The sequence below is a fragment of the Camarhynchus parvulus genome, chromosome 2 (assembly GCF_901933205.1).
Source record: "Camarhynchus parvulus chromosome 2, STF_HiC, whole genome shotgun sequence".
Classification (NCBI taxonomy): Eukaryota; Metazoa; Chordata; class Aves; order Passeriformes; family Thraupidae; genus Camarhynchus; species Camarhynchus parvulus.
The window spans coordinates 35,682,222-35,701,539 of NC_044572.1; the positions used below are offsets into that span (position 1 = coordinate 35,682,222).

A 19,318-nucleotide genomic window follows, 5' to 3' on the forward strand; every position below is an offset into this window, starting at 1 on the left:
GCGCATAAAAGCAAAGCTATTTTAATACAGCACTTTGGGGAAGATACAGAACTCAGAATAGAAAAAGGCATTGTGACATGAGCTCAGAAGGAAAAAAAGGAAACTAAAAGGCTCTATCATTAATCCTTTAACCTTCAGGTAAAGAAGGAAAATTAAGGAATCAGATCACGAAAGATCCTAAGAAAAAAAACCATTGGGCTAGTAGTAAGGACAATCAGATAAAGGCAGCATTAGCTAACAAAGGTTTGAGATGAAGCAGAAATAGAAATCTCTTTCAGGCAGATTCTGCACTATGGAGTCATCAGCCTCACACTCCTCAAACCCAGGAAAAGTGTGAGTGCGAGACAGATTTCTGTGAAAACATATGAGTGTCTACTGCTTCATTTATCAAAATCATTCACCAAAATGAAAAGGCTTCCATTTAATGTACACTCTTCACACAATGTAAAGTCTAAATACACATCAATCTTTCAAAAATAAATGCCTTGAGAATGGAAAAATAATTTCACTTTGTCTGCATAACACAATTCCAAAGAGTTAAAGTGTCTAAATTCTTTGCCTATGCTCGAGTTAGCATGAAGTTAGGAAAAACAGTTCAGTGGGACTTTTTTCAGTAGCAAGTGAAAAGGAAGAATTTTGTATCTTTTTCAAATTTAAGAGGAAGCTCAGTTCTGCATCTTCTCTACATGCCTTTTTTTTTTTTTAATGAATCATTTACTTCCTGGTAACATGTTGCTGCTCCGAGCAACACAAACCTGCAGACGATGCCTAATCAACAAGAACTTCCTCTTTCAAACCACTATTGCATTTTCCATGTTAAATTAACTCCTCATTTCATGATCACAGGAATTTAAACAGAGGCCTCCAGGAAACAAGGCAATGGTCTTCACAGGTGTTTAGCCTGGGAAACATGGGATGCTGACTTAAGTAAAGCTCATTTCTAAACAGGACAATAAAAATACCATTAGCAGTATCCTGGCGAAAGGGGTATCTGTCTACAAAGAAAGTGAGCTTCTACTTTGCTCAGGAAGGTTCAACTGAGTATCAGTGACAGATGCATTTATAATGTGCTCAATGGTCCAGACTCTCCATTGTAACTGGATTAATACTTTTTTATATAGTTAGTGATAGAGTTACACATTCATTTCATCTCTTATCGCTCATGTACAGACACAACACTACATTTGTTTAGTAGGTTGCAGGGCAGCTAATTATAGAAATCTAACTAGTATGCAACTGTTAGAGAGTTTGAGGACAGGACATATGTGGTAATATTACTGCTCCTGGTCAAAAGAATGCTTGTCAATCTACATCAGACTCCCACGCTGTGATAGGGAGGAGAAAGAACAGCTTTCACAGATACTGTAGCAATGTTTTTACAGTCTCAGCTTACTCAAAAAAAATTGTGATTGTTCTAAGGAGCACCTGAAGCTGAGGTGCTTCTTTTGAGGCTCTTGTTCTCAAAATAGAAACGTGAGGAACTGAAAACCAAGTTGCAGTCTTACCTGTACTGGCCAAACAGCTTAGCAGGGAAGTTGGAAAAAAGACTTTGTATCTTCAAGGCCCTTTCTCAACAAAGTTAATACTGTAATTAATTACTGTTAATACTGTAATACTGTACAATACAGAACACAAAATCTTATTTAAACATATCTTTCAAAATTTCCCAACGACATATGGCAGAACCAAGCATCTCATTATTCTCAAGAAAGCAAATGTAGCAGGAAATGCTACATCAAAAGTGTGATGCAAACTGCAGAACAGGAAAGTGATGTATCAGCAGACACAGTCTCTCCTTTCAACTTCTCACAAAACCATGAAGAAGCTAGCTTTCATCAGAAAGTGTAAAGGCTGAACACATTCAAACTACACAGGCAATTTGTTTTTCAGAATCCTGCTGAGGGCTTAAATATTAAGAAATTTTAGTTGCCTTCACATCCAGACTGAATCATGCCATCCAGTAGAATCACATTTTCTGTTTCCTGTATTTCAAAGATTGAATATATGCACTTAAAAAAAAAAAAAAACAACTAATCCAACTGACCAAACAAACAAACAAACAAAAGAGCCCCACAAAACCAAACCCAGACCTCAGCAACTGGAGAGGCTGTGCCCAGGAGTTACACAGGACGGGACTGTTTCTGTAAGCCACCTGCATGTTTTGGGCCCCCCTGCAGCATCCTGTGCTGGAGCACACAGACAGTTATGTCTGTCACAGCCTTCTGGGAAAATATCTCAGCAGATGCAGTGCTGGGAATCAGAAAGAAGGCAAAGAATGGGAGAAAGAAGGGGTAAAGCTGAAGTGAATGGGAAGAACGTGATGCTAGTTGGACAGAGTCACCCAAGACATGTTCCAGATCAGATAAATAACATAATTACTTGTCTTTATGTGCCAGTGTAGAGCACTAACAAAGGTCTGTTACACTGCATTGTATGACTAAATGAAAGGAAAAAACATAAAAACAACTACATCTCTACCACTTTTCAGATCAGATAAAAATCTAAATTTAGAATGCCCTTATGCTAGGAGATCAACACTAACTTCAACTATTTTATGACAATTTTTATACCTTGAATATACAATATACTTTTGCCCTTTACATCTTGGGAAATTTTGAAAAGGGAAATTCCAACAAAATTTTTTAAAAAATAATTCTTTGCTTCTTTCCCCAGATGGGAACAGAAACATTTTCATTGCCTCAAAGTGCTGCTTGGATGATATTAACCACAAACACAAGACCAGATCTCCATCACAAAAGACGTTATTGTTCAACCACAGAAGCAGAACTTAACTCATTTATTTCAATCTGGATAAACCCCCAAGTGGGTACATCCAAATTCATTTGCAACTGGCTTGCAACAAATTGGATTTATGGCCATTTAAAAATAGAATCTGCTTAAAGAAGGGGTGAAATTTCATGTGTACAGAGGGCCAAGGCAGTTTAACAATTTAATGTCATCCCTATAATTTGCTTGATTAGAAACCTGGCATTTTCCCCAAGGGGAAAAAAATGACAGATTTAGCCCTCGCTGTCTGAGAAATAAATATCAAATTTCCCACGAACTTTAGCAGGAATAGGAACAAGCACCGTGTCCAATCCTGATGTCACTACCTTAATTGAATTTTAGCTGGGGCACTTGTGTTAACATTCTTAACATTTGGTGTTATTGTTTATTTCAGAAGTGCCTGACCGCTATTTTATACTGCATTTGGAAGAAAAGCAGCCATCAGCAGCACAAAGCAGTGTCACTAAACATTACGTTGATGTAGCAATTTATGTCCCATCTTTTTAAATATTTCTGGTTCTCTTGAAGGCTCCCTACCCTAATTAGAAAATGGCTGACAGTCTAAATTAAAGATCTGTAAAACCACACCTGGCAACAGCATGGCTGAATGATGAAATCCTCTTTCCTGGAAAGTACCTGTTTTACTCTGTAGCTCTCACAGTCATGTGAGAACCCATGTTCAAAAGCTATTTTGAACAGCCACATACAGGTTCTCTTTTCAAATTTATTCTGAATAAAAACACTTGGCAAGTCCATTGTACAGCCCACAAAATGCTTATGATTCTGTGTTTCTTGCTCCATTGTCAGCTCCATAATAATCTCCTATTGACAGCGAGCATGATGGTACCCTTATAAATATGGAAACTCAAGGATATAGATCCCATGCTGAACAGAATCATACACTTTTGTCAGCTTCAGCAATTGCTTACAAGGAGATGCTGATAACATCCCCATGGGACAGCACACAGAAAATCAAACACTTCCAGCAAGCTCAGGGTAGTATTCCACCAAAATCAATAAAAATGTGAAACAACACACAGCAATTTAATAGTGAGGATCTCTCCCAGACAAGAATTTCAAACAATTTAGTAAGTGTTAGGAATTTTTCTTAACTCTTTAAGGCCAGGAGCTGGACATTTTTGAGATGTGTCCAGAGAAAAAGTAGTTTTACTAATGTCATCAAGGCACTTGAGCTTACAGCAGTCCTAAACGGTCTCAAGGCTTACACTTTCTAAAGACCTGGGAAAAAACACCTTCAAGACTTAGGTACTGAACATTTCATTAGTAGGTTTGCTAGATGGTTCATTATATAACAAGGTACTGAAAGAATTTTGCAGAAACCCAGAAACAATTTATGAAGAACACACATATCAAAAATGCTCTTAGAGAAAGGTCATTTTCCAGGAGCAAGGAACTGATTTTCTGATGGTCACATTCATTTAGTTAGCTTTGCTGTGAACTTCAGGAAAGACTGCTACTTAATCCTACTGATGGCCAAACATATGGCCTTGGAAACAATAGCTGGTTAATTTTGCTCAGAGCTGTCTATTTAAACCAAGTATGAACTGTCTCAGTCAGTAAAAGAAATGTCTTGTCTGTCTGTCTATTTAGTTGTTGTTTTTAAAAGAACAATGTTAAAGGCATTAGGTGTCATAATGTGCACCAGAAACTAGATCAGTGCATTTCTCTACCTTCTTCTTAGGATTCAAGCAAATCTCCTTTGGAAACAGACAGCAGCAGAGATCCTCATGCAAAAAACACGATCTTGTGGTTTGAGGAGAATGCTGTGTACTGCATGCCAGGAGATGGAACTGGAAAAGTATGCTCAAGACTACAGTCTTCCAAATCTGTCCTCCTTCATTAATATTTAGTAGAACATGTTTCATCATAAACACTGCACATTCCCCTTCTAGTTTGCTCATTTATGGAAACAGATGTTTAAAATTAAGACAGGCTTTTAGTCTGCCCCTTATATTTGCCATAGGTCTCACATGCTCCTTCCTTAGAAGACAGGAACAGTCATCAAGAGTTTACTGTTTATTTTAAAACCAACTAAGCTTAGTTTTAAAGGAGGACTTAGTTCTTCTATATGACTCAAAACTTTTGAAACTTTGGTACTTTTGCATCTCTAATAACATATTACAAAAAAAAATTCTGCTAATCAAATGCTAAGCAAAGCATCAACTGCTCATAGTTTTTCTACCCTATTACTCTGGTCTGTTTCACTGCTTGCAGATTTCCAAACCATGCAACCTTTCTGACTAGAATGCTCCTTTGTTTAAGCCTGTACTTCCCATGCATTTTTAACCTTTTCCAGTTTACATATTCACCAAATTTTGTATTTGACTCCACATTCATATACATAGAAGCAAATATAAATGTGGCTTTTAGAGAGTGAAATCCCAGTCTAGATTCAAGTTTTCAAATTATCAAGTATTTTCACAGTCAATTACATCAAAATAGGCCATGAAGGATAAAACATTGGAGGAATGCCTTGGAAAATGCTGCCATAATCCCAAACCATTGATCTGCCATTTTAATATCTCACTGCAATTGTGGCAGAGGCACAAGAACTAGAACAAAAACAAGATAGAGAACAAGGCACGGAACAGGGCAATAAAGGAAGCTTTGCAGTTTTACAACATGTTCCTTGGTAGCAGCATCTGCAGAAGGAACTGAAGGCCACAAACAGCACAGGGAGAAGAAATGTACTGAAGCGAGGAGCTACTGCAACTTACTGCTGTGCTGAAAGAAACAGAAGGTGGGATCTTAAGGCAGTGCTGCAGGAGATACTAAATTACAGCAAACTACACATCTCCTGCTACTCGAGCCAAGAAAGGGGTGAGATTAACAACTTGGAATTCCTCTCTGGCTCGCATTGTATTCACTCCTGAGAGCAATATAGAACAATATAACCACGCTACACACACAGTGCAGCACGGTGCAAGTACACTTGCTCCTTTCAACATATTTCATTAGATGACAGGTCTTGAAACCAGTCTCATCCTCTGTGGTCCTGGATGTGTTGATTCTTCTCAATCCTCACCTTTTAGCACCTGTTCCTTCACTGAAGGCAAAGAGTGAACATTGCTGGCCACATGCTACAAAGATTCAGTGAGTGTGGTATTTGTCCAAAAGCCACATAATATAACTGCACGCTCCCACCCTTCCCCTAACTTGGAAAAGAAGTCTTGAAATTATTCACATAATTTAGGATTTATTCCCCACAATTTGTTTTAGACTTGGGAACAACAGCTAGAGAGCAGCCAGCTATGCTCACTCAACCTAAATATTTAATATTCACTTTAAAAATAAGTCTGTAGAAATTCTGTCCCCAAGCTCTTGCTGTAGAGACCTGGCATTTTCAAAATGCAGACCATGTTCTGTGCAGGAATCTTTAGTGAGTAACTCCTACACTAACTGGTGAACATAAGCAAGGGGAAAATATAGATTTACAGAGGTGTGTAGTTGATTGTTGTAGCTAAAAACCATTTTAGTAACTGGCGATAATGTGATTCAATGTTGAGTGATTTTAGTCCGTCTCTGTTCTAGGCAGTGAAAACAAACAAAAAAAAAAAAGGTTCAGCGGTATTTTAAAAAGTAGGAATTCAGTCTCAAACTTACAGGCTTTACATTTACTTTGCAGGGAATACTACTTTTATTTTTATATCAACTGAAGAGTGTTTCTTTAAAATCACATTGTTTCATCAAGCCATCTGTTACTTGTAGCCAAAATTACAATTTGAACAATTTGCTGGTAATTTATTTTAGCACAGTATAAAACATTATCATATTTATTGTTATTTTAAAAGTTATTTTTTCCCACCAGACAGAAGTGGGATCATTAAAAATATCAAATACATACTTCATAATCTATTTTTATCTTGGGCAAGGGGATGACTTAAAAGCTGATGGGGGCAAAGGATTATAAAAGCACTACCAGGCTCCTGGGAGAGTCCTGAAAATAGTTTTGCAATGTCCATGGAAGATATATATCAACACCACTCCTACAGGGCTTAGTCAAAAGAACACAAGTTGAAAGAAGCTTAAGCAGGAACAGATGTTTCCCTTCACACCAGGCTGTTTAAAATAGAGTATATGCTATTTTTTACCATCTCTTGTTATATATACACTAAGAAAATGTTAACAAAATGCACTTTAATAAATATTATCACAGTAGATTACAAACAGCTGAACTATTGATGTTGAGTTTCAAGTTCCACTTCATGACCATATCTACAGCTAACATCCAAATACTTTTAAAAAAAATAGGGGCTCTGTTTGCACTGAAAACATGCAGAAAACAAAGCTGTCAGCTAAGTGCTCAGCAATGGTTTTCATTACAATGCACTAAAGAAATAATATTGTATTGTTCTCTTGCAAATACCCTGGAGAGTGAAGGTTTTGTGGTGGGATTTTTTTAGGTTTGTCTTAAGGACAGAAATTATTTTAGATGAGATTGAAATCACATCTAGGTAAATAATCCTAGGTAATAAACAAGACTCTAGAAGGGTCATTTTTTAGCCACAAAGATAAATCTGAACTGCTTATTTATTTGAAGAACAAACCTCTGAGCAGTATTAAAGACTCAATTTTTCCCCCTTTTCTCTTTTACTGCCACCTGCTCTGACTGTACACCTTGCAGGAAACTTCTGAACAGACCAGCAAAAACATGTGTAAAATAAAGAATAATGCTTAGGATTACAATAACCATCTAAGGGCCCCTGGTACCAACAAAGCAAACACAGACTTCACAGAAGAGAGCCCTGTAAGACCGCAGCATGTGAGTCAAGAAATCCACCAACACACCAGTGTTCCTATGAACCCATGAGCTGCATCTCTTTGTTCCTTCAAAAAAATAAATCTAAATTTAAAGATTAAGACATGAAGAATAAGTAATGAAAGAGACAAGAATATGACAAATGTTGGAACAGCTATACGAACCCCAGCATTTTTATTATTCTGCTTATTATTATCAGTAAAAAAATTATAATATCAATAATGTTTACATTAGTTACTTTCTAGGAAATTGCAGAGTTTTGTCTTCTCATTTCTCTGTCATGCTGTTAACCAAAAAAATTATAATATAAATACATATTATTAGGGAGACATTGATATGTTTCTCATCTTCCACATCCTCTTGCCATTTCCTAATTAGACGCTGAAGAGAGTTGAAAAACTCAGAAGCTGAGAGTTCAGAATCATTTCATATTGCTTTCATGCAAAACACAGATATGTGAAGCCCCTTGTTTTGATCACACAAAACAAATTTTCATTCTGATGTGAGTAAATATGTAGAAAATAAGTGAACCACTCCCCTGACTAGAAGCATTTATGGAAAAGATTTTAAAAGCTCTTAAATTTCCATAGGTATTTAGCTGTTATTTTAGAGGAGAAACCAAGGTCCTCCCAAATACTTCAAGCCTGCTTCTATCTTTCAACTTAAAAGAAGATGGAGAATTAACCTGTCTCTTAAGAGCAACACTAACACAAAAATTCTTCACCAATTAGAACTGTAACACTGATGACTCTCCAGAAAACAAAGCACATGAGCTAAGACAGCAGAATTCTGAAAACTCCAAAACAGCTATGGATCAATGGAACGGAAAAAAAAAATCAAAATATCAGAAAAGAAGGATCTCAATATTTTAATTAAATCACCAAAGTAGAGAAACATGCAGTGAGAGTGACCTGTAGTTTTTCAGGGGGTGTAGCAGTTCCTTATCCAGCCATTAAGCCAGTCTCCTGCCTGAGGCTCCCCCCAATGAAGAGAGGGCAGATAACAGCAGGGGGATCAAACTGCTCCAAGAATGTCTCGCCCCTCAGAAGCACACTGAATTCAACTACAGTTTAGCAATGCATATTAATTTCCAGAGCATAAACTAACACTTGAAACATTTTCATGGCATACCTCACACCAGTTTTACTCCTGGTAACGTTTACTTTTCCATAAAACTGTCTAGAGGTCTCAAATACAGCAACACAGGATGAGAGTTCTTCACACAAGTGTTAGTATTGTACAGCCTTTCTTTCCATATAGTGCAATTCTCTGCTCAACTTGCCTGTGTACCAGAGAGAGCTGGGGGTCACTCTAGATCAAGTACATGGGTGGCAGCATCCCTGCAATGTATTCTCTTGGCAGACTCATCCTTAGGGTCCCATTCACTTACGTCTGAGAGGTGCCATCGCTTCCATGGCCCAGCAATGCTAATACTAAGCAATAAAATAAATGTCAAGAAACTTACCAGCAAAGCCAATGTATCTGCAGGAGTCAAGATTATTTGTGGGGTGCTTTGGACTACAGAAGTTGTTCTGAGGATCAGTTAATGGAGTGACACGTTACTGGAAGCTTTGGAGCCTGTGGTAATGATCTGTACTCACTGAACTTAACCAAGACACAAGAGAGGGAACAGCAAATAGCAGATTTGACACACACTGTCTCATCCAGCAGATACCATGGCACAATAAGCATCACAAAGGTGTTTCACAATGGCAGTTCTGTTACAGTGGAATCAGTCCACTTCTGAAAATGCAGAATCAACTACTCATCTGTACTGCCTTAGGTTTGCTGGAAGAAGTTAGACTAATTTCTGAAGCAAGTAAGAACAGACCAGCAGGGAGAGATCCATGTCTAGCCAAAAACATGAAAGATGCCTGCATTTGGATTTCAGTTAAGCTGCACCACTTTTAAACCATGGTCTTCTGTGCTTATCATGCTTCCTACTTCCACAGGGAGAAGAAATGTGAATCCTGCAATGGTATCACACTGAAAAAAGATACCATACAAGAATTCCCTCTGATGGTGCATTATTAAGGAGATAACCAAGGATCCAAAAACGTGGTTCCTAAATTTTAAGAAGTTAAAACTGGGGAGACATGGTACAGAAAGAATCCTCCATTTCTTAACCTGTCACCAACATGGCAAAACGTGAACATAAGAGTAAAACCTTCTGCCTGTTACAGTTCTAGACATGTACCAGATTGTAGATTCTAGACATGTATCAGATTGATATAGAAAACAGAGGTCATGAGAAATATATTTAGCATTCATATATGATTGTGTGTCCAAAATAAATCTTTACTTGGGACATCAGCCTAGCTCCTCCTTCCCTTACTTGTCTCCCATAGACTCCAGAGAACACTCTCAGATGAAGAAATGATAACAGGATACACACAAACAAAAAGCAACTAAGGAAGTAATTAAAGGTTACCCTATTTGACATGAGACATAAGTCTAAATATTACAAAATATGGTATCTTAGAAGTAACATCTCTACTTTCAAGAATTTCAGAATGATCTGAGTCCCAGTGATCAAAGTTCAAAAGTTAGCTTTGCTTATTAAAAAGCAGGTGAGCAAATCTTTAATGTCTGTTTAGTCTGAGAGCAAAAGACAGGAGTGTTAATACCAGTACAGCAGTACAATATATACACAACAGTTTAGTTACTCCTTTCATTGCCCACAAATTATGTATCAAAGACACCATGGGACTGTTTGAGCTCTTTAGGACAGGTTAAGTCACTCTAGATCCACATGAGTATCAAAGAACAAGCACAGCATGGTGATGGCGGCACGATTTTAAAATATAGGAAGAGTGTATTTTATGCAACATCATGTCCCCAATATTTAAATATTCCCTGTCTTGCCATAGACAGAAACCATGGCAGAAAAGCAGCAGAGACAATGGAGAACTGGAATAAAGTCCAGGAGCACAGAAAGATCTCAGCAACAGAACAAAGGTTTGACCAGAGAGTCTTCTTTGGCATTTCCTAAATGTTTTATAGTCAACATTGTACTGAGGCACTTTGTTTTGGTGAGCAAGAAGCATTCTCCAGGTGAAATAACCTCCTTGTTACACATTATATAGAGTTATAGAAGAAAAGCACATATTACCTATTGTAAAATTGTATTGTGTTTGCAGAAGGAAGTAGTTAATATTCAATATCAAGTACAATTCCAATGCAACAAAAAGTCAATCCAGAAAACTTATTAAAATTGTGTGTTCAAACTCAAGGTAAGTCATACTTGCTCAGTAGTGCGCAATAAAATTAATAAAATTAATTTTCTTGGTGTATAGAAATTTTTTTTGTAAGCTCAGGGAGAAAATTTTGACTTCTTAGTCTGTTTTGAAAATATGGCTATTCTATTTGGTCTAGGGTTTTTTAAATACAGTAATTCGCAATACACTAAGATACTAAAACTGCTAAAAGGTTCTGTTATGAACAGCCTATGAAAAGAAAGGATTTCCCTATTCAATTAAAACATTCTATTAACTTCAATTGTATTCTACAGTTTGAGAAGAATTATAAGGCTGTTCGTTTTTTAAAGAAAGGAATTGCCTTCTCTAACAGCTTTTTGTTACTACTTTGTTCGAAGAACATCCTTTATTTTTCCATTTATTTTGTTTGTAAACATGATTTATATCTGGTTTATATGCCCTTAAAAGCAATGGATATTTTTGTTGCTCAGACAAATTAGTTAATATGACAATTAATTCCTACTCCCAAACAAGTCTTGTTTCCTGAGTTAGATTTACATAAAAGTGTTGAGACTTTCACAATGTGCATAATCAGATACAGTGACACAGCATGCACTTGACAGCAACAGCTTCAAAGAACTTCAAATTTCTCTACATCAAATAACATCTGAAGATGAGCGACATACTCAACCTACAGAGAAACTGTAAATATACATTCTAGCTATTAAAATTTAAATTATTATCTTTCAAAAAGGGATCTTCATAACCCTATAATCAAATGGCTTCTATCAACAGAAACATTTCCATGTCTAGAAAAGCATTCTAAAGAGTCTCAGAATTGGATATTTATGGAAATAAGATGACTCCCGGACTGTCATTTTGTTTTCATGTTATCCATACTCTTTCTGAAGTTACAAATGCAAAGACATTTTCTGTTTCAATGATGCACAATTTTGCTACCAGTTGTGACAGTTATGCCTATTTTTCTACTCTGACTCAAAGAACTGAAGAACAAAATCAAACATGTTGAAACTGGTACACAATAACTACACCAGTTTTTCCTAAGTATGAATATATTGAAATAATCCAAGATAACATCAGAATAGTAGTGTAATGACACAGTTCGACCTGAAACAAAATTTGGGTTCACGTTTTTGAATGCTATTATACGTTCAGAAAACTTCAGTTTGTTCCGATACCAAAATCTATATATATGTAAGTATCAGATAGTTATAGCTGCATTATTTTTAATCCAGTTCCTACAACTCACAGTAAAAATGGAAGATTGAAGATCAGTGCAGTCTGTCAAGCTGAGTCCCCATCAAGCTCGTAACGCCTGTGCTGTAGTTTATTCTTAAAATTTTCTTAACTATTATCACTGCAAATGGACTAAAGCTAGGGGAGCATCCTACTCACACCCTGTGGCTAAATAAATACACTGCTCAGTGCTAGTTTATATAACATGCAACAAGACGCAACAGATGCTGCAGAATTTAAAACAACCACAATGTGAATCTGTTTTCACTAAAATGGACATAACCTGCTAATTTCCAGTCTGGCAGAATATTATAGTGTCAAAAATAATTTTTAAAAGAAGGCAATAGGTAAAGAATTGCAGTGTTCTCTTCAAGTTCCCTAGTATATATTTAATACTTAATTGAAAGCAACAGTCTTCTGGTTCACAAAAGGATTTAGGTTACCAGTACCAACTCTATCAAACACCATGTGATACTGAAACAAAATTAAATAATCTGGGGGTAAAAGGCCTTTTAGGTAAAGCACTATCCAATAGGATACCTGGACACTAAAACAGAAACTATATATATTGTTTCAACATAAAATGTATATTGTAGGACCATCTTCCACATTGATATCATCTGTGAGAGGTCATTCTCTTGTGACACTACAAATAATTTTTTAATAATAATAGGCTCAAACTTATTTCTCTCAAGAAGTATAACTGCTGTTCAGATACTTTAAATTACAAAACAGCAAATTCTAGTACAGTATTTCAGGTGGTCCAAGTGATACATACCCCTACTGCCAAGCTGACAGAACTAGAAACAGTAATTATAGTGCAAATAAAAGCATACTGGGTTCTGGGGGGTTCTCCCCCTTTTCTTTTTACTCACTTTCTTAATAAAATCAGGCATCTCCTTTTTCTCTGAAAGGTGGTTTAAAGAGGAGCAGCATTCTACCTCCAACACATATCCTTCACTATTGATGTCACCTTTTGAAGACCTAAAGAGGCAGACAGAAAAAAATAATCAATTTCTGTTGGTACAACTGGATACCCAGATATCCCATTTATAAGTATTTCTCCTGGAGAGCCAAACTTCAGACAAAACTTCAGTTCCAACACATTCCCCCCACTGAGCTCAATACAGTTCTGACAAGTGGCAGCTACAGTATGTGACCCACATGCTAGGGGAGCAGATCACACCAATGGCAGGATGCTTCAGGGACTTCCCGATCTCTTTTTCTAGCCAAGAAACACTTTGGCAGCCTGGCATCTACGGCCAACACCAAAGAGATGCACGGGTGATATAACTCAGGATACACAAAAAGAAGGTTCCAATGCTCTGAGCCCCACAGGGCAGCTGATATAAGATGCATTTCAGACAGCAATTAAAAGAAACCCCTTCTCCTTATCTAGAACTATTCCAAGACAACATCTAAAATCAGGGGCTAATCAAAATAGTTTAACCTTCAGTCTTACCTTATGTTTTGTTTTTGAGAAATGTAAAGCTGTGCCTGAAGTCCCCTTGTCTTTCAGAAGAGACTAACTCCTAAAATAATTCAAAGCAAATGGCATCTGCCATATGCATTTGCCGAACAAATGAGCACTGTGGAAATAAGGTATTGGTCAAAATATGCCAAGGGACTGTTTGGAAGTTATACTGAATGATCTTCAGAAACAGTCTGCAGGCAGTGCTACTGAAGGCAGTTTTCATCTCCTCCTGCCTCCATGAAAGGAAACTGATACACCTGATCAATAGAGGATGTCTAGACAATCACTCGCTTTCTCAGTTTTTCAGAAGAACACATGGAAGAACATAAATAAAAGCAAGCTTGTCATTCTTTGGATTAGTAACAAAGCAGTTATCTAACATTTCCCAGAGAATCAAAAGATCTAGTTCTAAGTAAAGAACTAATCCTGGCCAGCAGTCGTTTGATGCCCGGCTACCTAGAGGACAGAAAGAAAGGCACAGAAGTTTGAACTGGGAGTGCTGAGGAAGCAGCAAAACAGCAAAACAGGGGCTTGACAGGCTTGCCATGCTTGCAAAAGCAAGCCTGTGCAAAAGGCCTGTTCTGGGGACTGGGACTGTGTGACACAAAGCTTCAGCTCCAGATGGTCCCAGGGGCTTTCCCGAGACACTTGCAGTTCCCCAGAGCCATGCGGTGCGTGGGCTGCTGACTGCAAACTGCCAGTGTTTCCTAGGCAATACTGCAGACATCTGCCACATTTGATCCTCCCACTTTCACACAGGCTACACTCTCACCTCATTCCTCTTATCTCACTTATACCTGAACAGGTGGTAGCAGAGTGTGCATTGTTTTGTAACACTGAAGACCCTTCCCTATTTGTTTTTTCCCTCTTTTCTAGTTTCTTCTTACAACCTGCGGTTCCATTCTCTACTTCATTCTGGACAAAAATTTTAGCAAAGTGTTAAAATAAAAGTTAAAATGTTTATGAAAATTATCCAAACATCTTTATAGAATTTACACAGGTCATTACTGAGGGGCTAACAGTATTCCAGAACAACTCCTCTGCAACAGACACACATAAATTAAGAACAAGAACTTATTCAAGAAAATAAAAAATCATTTTGAGAGGGACAACACATGTACTGAAGACAAACATTTTTGCTGTTCTAAAGTCTTAGACAAGAAAATCCATCCTGTGCAGATTTTCTGCCACAGATGAACTCAAGAATATAAAAATAAACTTCAGAAATCCTCCCTCCTACTGTACTTACAACCAGACCTACTATTTTTTTTTTTAGTCTGAATACGACTAACAGGAAAAGTAGCCCTGATGTTATCTAACCACGTTCTAGACAGAAATAATAAGAACTAGGGCTCTCTATGCTCAAGCAATCAATTAACTATCAACACTGCCACTCAATATTGCAAAGTCAAGTCCATACAACATCAAGTGGAAAAAAATACAACTCTCCAGTGCATTGGCTGTTGTATAACTACAAACCAGAAGTGTGGTACCAACAACAGGCAGCAAGGAACCAAGCCTTTTAGACAACCAATCCCACTTTAAGGGGACAACCGCATAACTCTACAAAGGCAAGGAACAAATATCTCCACAATTTCCCCTCTTGGACAGAAGCTCCCTTCCAGCCCAGCTGAGGAAACCACTCCCCTCCCTGAGACTGTAAAATGCTACAGCTCAAATTCTAAGTCAAGATATCAAATCCAGGAAATTAAGTATGTGTCATGCTATTTTATGTGCCCACCCATTTGGCAAAGGCTGTTCATAACTCTGGCACTGCTGTGACCCACATGAAAATTCACTATTCTAATTCCTCTGAAAGAATGAGATAGACTGCATTTTAAAGTTTAAATCCCCTGGCTACCTGAAAAAATAAATCCTTTTCAACCTGTATTGGTAAAGTTTATAGACAGGTGTAAGGAAGAGAGAAGCTGGCCTTGAACCACTCTCTCCTAATTCCTCTCCTCCCCCTGAACAGCTCCCTGAGCTCTGATTTTGGGCAATTTTTTGAGGACCTGCTTCCAATCTCTTTGAAAGGACTAAGAGTTACCTGAGATAAAGATTATATCCATAAAAATATAGTGATTATTACTGCAGCTGCTTAAAATGTCCTGTTTAACTCCTTTAAGAAGCACTTAACCATAAAATACACTTGCTGCTTGGAAATATTTAATTGGAGACAATTCCTTCTCTAACAGTTTGGGGGCTGCCTCTGCACTAGGACTCATGAAAGAAATGGCATCAAATATGACTGCACTCTGTTATGAACATTATTTTACAGAACACACTTAACAGATCCTACTAAATGCCATAAAATCCTTAGTTAAAATCTTCCAATAGAAGGATTCTGTATTTCCAAGAAGTATTTTTCCATGCTCTCAAGTAAATTATGTCTATATATGTTAAAAGCAAGTCTTTGTTTATACTGGTAGTTTTCACTTTCTTTTTAGGAAAGCTTTAAAAGCCTGTTATTCTGTCAAAAACAAACAAACAGAACAAGAGCCATACCTTTTCATGTGAAAATAATAAATACCTGTGGATGTCACAGACCACAAAAAAAATACTCCGAGCAAAGCTACGTGGGCAAGGAATTGTTTCCAGTCTCTATGCAATAAACAGTGCATTTCATACGTGTATCACAAAGTATGTCATAAAAGTCTCTCATAAAACTCTTTGAATATTATTAGTATAGCCATAGAGAAGTAGATAATTATAGGTACAGGCAAATTCTGTACTAACAGTTACTAATAAAGTTTTACTTTTATTAATTTAATGGGACTACTTTTAGGACCACTTTCACTAGAAACTATGAAATAGGACCCCCACAAAATGTACATCTATCAAGATCCCAGAAGCAAGAGAAAAAGTCCAAAAAGCACAGTTCTGTGCACTTGCATTCCTCTGCTCTCTTCTGAAAAAGGACTGATGTCAATCGTGAGAAATAACCCAATAATCTGTACCCAGGAGTCTCTTACCAGTTTTATAGCACAGGATGTTTCTGGGAGTCCAACATATAAAATACTTTAAAATTAAAGCAATGGTTTTATGTAAAGTAGATTTTCACTTTCCCATCATAAAATATTTCTCAACAAAAAGCAGAAAAGAGAAATGCTGAGATCAGTTTAGTCAAAAAAATATGTAAGCTCCAGCAGTTCTGAAGATCTTCCTTTTCTTCTGGATGCACAGTCATCAAGTTCTTCGTTTTCTTTTCTTCCTCCTAAGTTGGAAAATTGAATCTTCCTTCCTTCATTCCTGCAAACATTTGGGTGTTTTGTATTACCTTTATTCCTCTGATTAAAAAAATCACTGGGTTAATTAAAAAAGGTCCAGCCCTGAAAGAAGCACACCTGGATACACTAATGCTGTACCCTTCCTGGAAGGCAGGATGAACTGGAGAGGCTGCTACATCCAGACTCACAACAACACCCTTCACTCACTCTAACACGTTTTGGGATGCCTGAGAGGGAACACAAGGGACTGTGTGAACAACACCAGCACTTTCCCTGCAGCGAGGAAGGGCAGTCTCCTGCCTCCCACCCCAGGAGAGAACAACCACTGGTTGGCCCTGGAGATTGCCAGAAAATCTCATTGCAACACACCCTGGGCTTTCGTTTGTTTTCTTTCTGATGCGTTGTTTGTTTATCATTAACAATTTTCCTGAAGAAGGGCTCTTCTGCCACTGTAAGTACCCTCAGTGCCCACCATGGACAACCTTAATCATAGGATGGCAAAGAGTTGAGGTGGAATTTCAGTCTACCTGATGCTGAGCAGAGCGACAGCATTCATAGGCCTGGTGGCATGGGGATAGAGGGTACCCTCAAATTTTACCAACATGGAAAGGGCTCAGCACCACAGACTTCCAAAAAGTGTCATCCTGAATCCTAAACAGGGCTTCTAGTGCCACCAAACAAGAAGATTATACATTGAAAAAATAAAATTTTAACTTATAATTGGAAGTTCACTGGCCAAAAATATGTTACAATGGTTGTTCCACTAGGTTGTCATTTCCTGCACAGCTGTTTGCTGTTAAGCACCATTTCATGGTAGAAAAACCATAACCAGATGTGGAGAACCAGTAACTTACACAGTAACTATTAAAGCTGACAACTTGGTGTCCCTTACAGACTGGATTTCCAATCCTTTTCAGATACAAGAAGGAACTGAAGAAGCCAACATTTGGTCCTAATCTTCCTGAAGTTCTCTATGCCCATGAGCTCAGCAAGCCAAAACACACTTGTAAACTGCACAGATGCTCTAAAATTACTATTTCATTAAGATGATGCTAAGAATGAGAGCAGAGTTTTGAGATTTTCCACTACACAGGAATAGCTCTACCATTCAAATAGAACTGTACATTCATAACAAACTGGTCTACATTACAAAAATAATAAAACCACACCAAAGTGATTAACATGAGCAGCTGGTATCTCTACAATTTCAAGTTAAATTTCCAACAAAATTAGAGTATCTGAAAACCAAGAACCCAACAACTAAAAATCCATAGGTTTTATGATGCGCAGCCAAAACCCACACCATTTTTTATAAAAATAAAAGCAGGTATATTGCATGCTAAGAGCCAAGTCTAACCCATGTGACACTGTTTTAATGTTATTACCTAAACGTTTTCTTTACTATAGGAAATCTTATTGCTAGAATTTGTATTATTTGTTAGTAAAATTCATAAACTTTTTTTAATGACAGTATATAAAGTTTCTTGAGAAATGTTTGAGCATGCATTGATACACAGGCATCTTTAATGTGCAGTGTTTATAATTTTCAGAATACAGATGAAAGGACATTTATTTTGGGTCATTGTTAGAAGTTACTGTGAGGAAATATGTATTTCTTTGAACTTGTAACAGATAACAAGCCTTCAAAACTCAAACCATTGTCCTTTGAGCTAAAGGAAGATATCTGTTGACTCTTGGGCATGGAATAAATATTATCTTTTCATTAAGTTGAAATCAGCCTGCTGAGAGCAACAACACAGACTACATTTGCACACAAACCTGTTTGATCCCTAATGCTCATGAAGGTAAATTCAGACATTTCTCATCTTCAATTTTAAATCCTACATGAAAACCAAATAGACACACATACACACAGAGATGCATTTATATTCAAAATAAAAATATATTTTATCTATGCAAAGTACCTACTTTTACCAAAGTGAAAACACCGAAGAGAAATACCAGCAAAATCAGGAAACTGTAAAAATCTTTGTTTACTACTAAACTTTTGAACTCAGTCTGTCATATTCCTTTGCAGATAAACAGAGTTGTTGTTATCCAGCTGATGATAGTTTGAATTTGTCAGGACTTACAGATACAGGAATTACAGAAATAGAATTAGAATCATCTCATCAAATGAATCTCTGCAACACTTGACACCTCATTATTTTGCAGAAAGGGAAAACAGCTGCAAAGCTGCTTGAGGTCAGAACATAAATTTAGAACATTTAGAAACTCTAAAAGAATTATGATTAAATTAAACTACTTAGTCTACTTCTGCAGAGCAATGTTTCCCTGTTGGTTGCTTTACTGACTAAAGGCAAAACCTGTAGATGGTACATCCTAAGACACAGCTGGAACAATGGAGAGAAATTCTTTGGAATACCATTTATATCCCCTGCTTCTCTGTCATGGTGAAATAAAGCATCTGTAAACATGTCAAAACTATTATAAGGAGACAGTTTATGAGCCCCAGATCCTGTACCTTTCCTGTTAATAGCAAATGGAGGTTGCTTTCCAGTGCTGAGCACTTAGAAAGGGACATCAAAACATTTTAACTGACACTGAATTTTGAAACTTTAAGATACCAGACAGG

At 37.2% G+C, this 19,318-nt stretch overlaps 1 protein-coding gene across 1 annotated transcript in view; it reads right to left on the reverse strand.

The window, feature by feature from the left end:
- Positions 1-19,318, reverse strand: part of RFTN1 (raftlin, lipid raft linker 1) — a 96,694-nt gene that overhangs the window by 32,865 nt on the left and 44,511 nt on the right. The window contains exon 4 of the mRNA XM_030971848.1: positions 12,897-13,005. Within this exon, the coding sequence (XP_030827708.1) occupies positions 12,897-13,005 (109 nt within the window). The remainder of the gene's footprint in view (positions 1-12,896; positions 13,006-19,318) is intronic.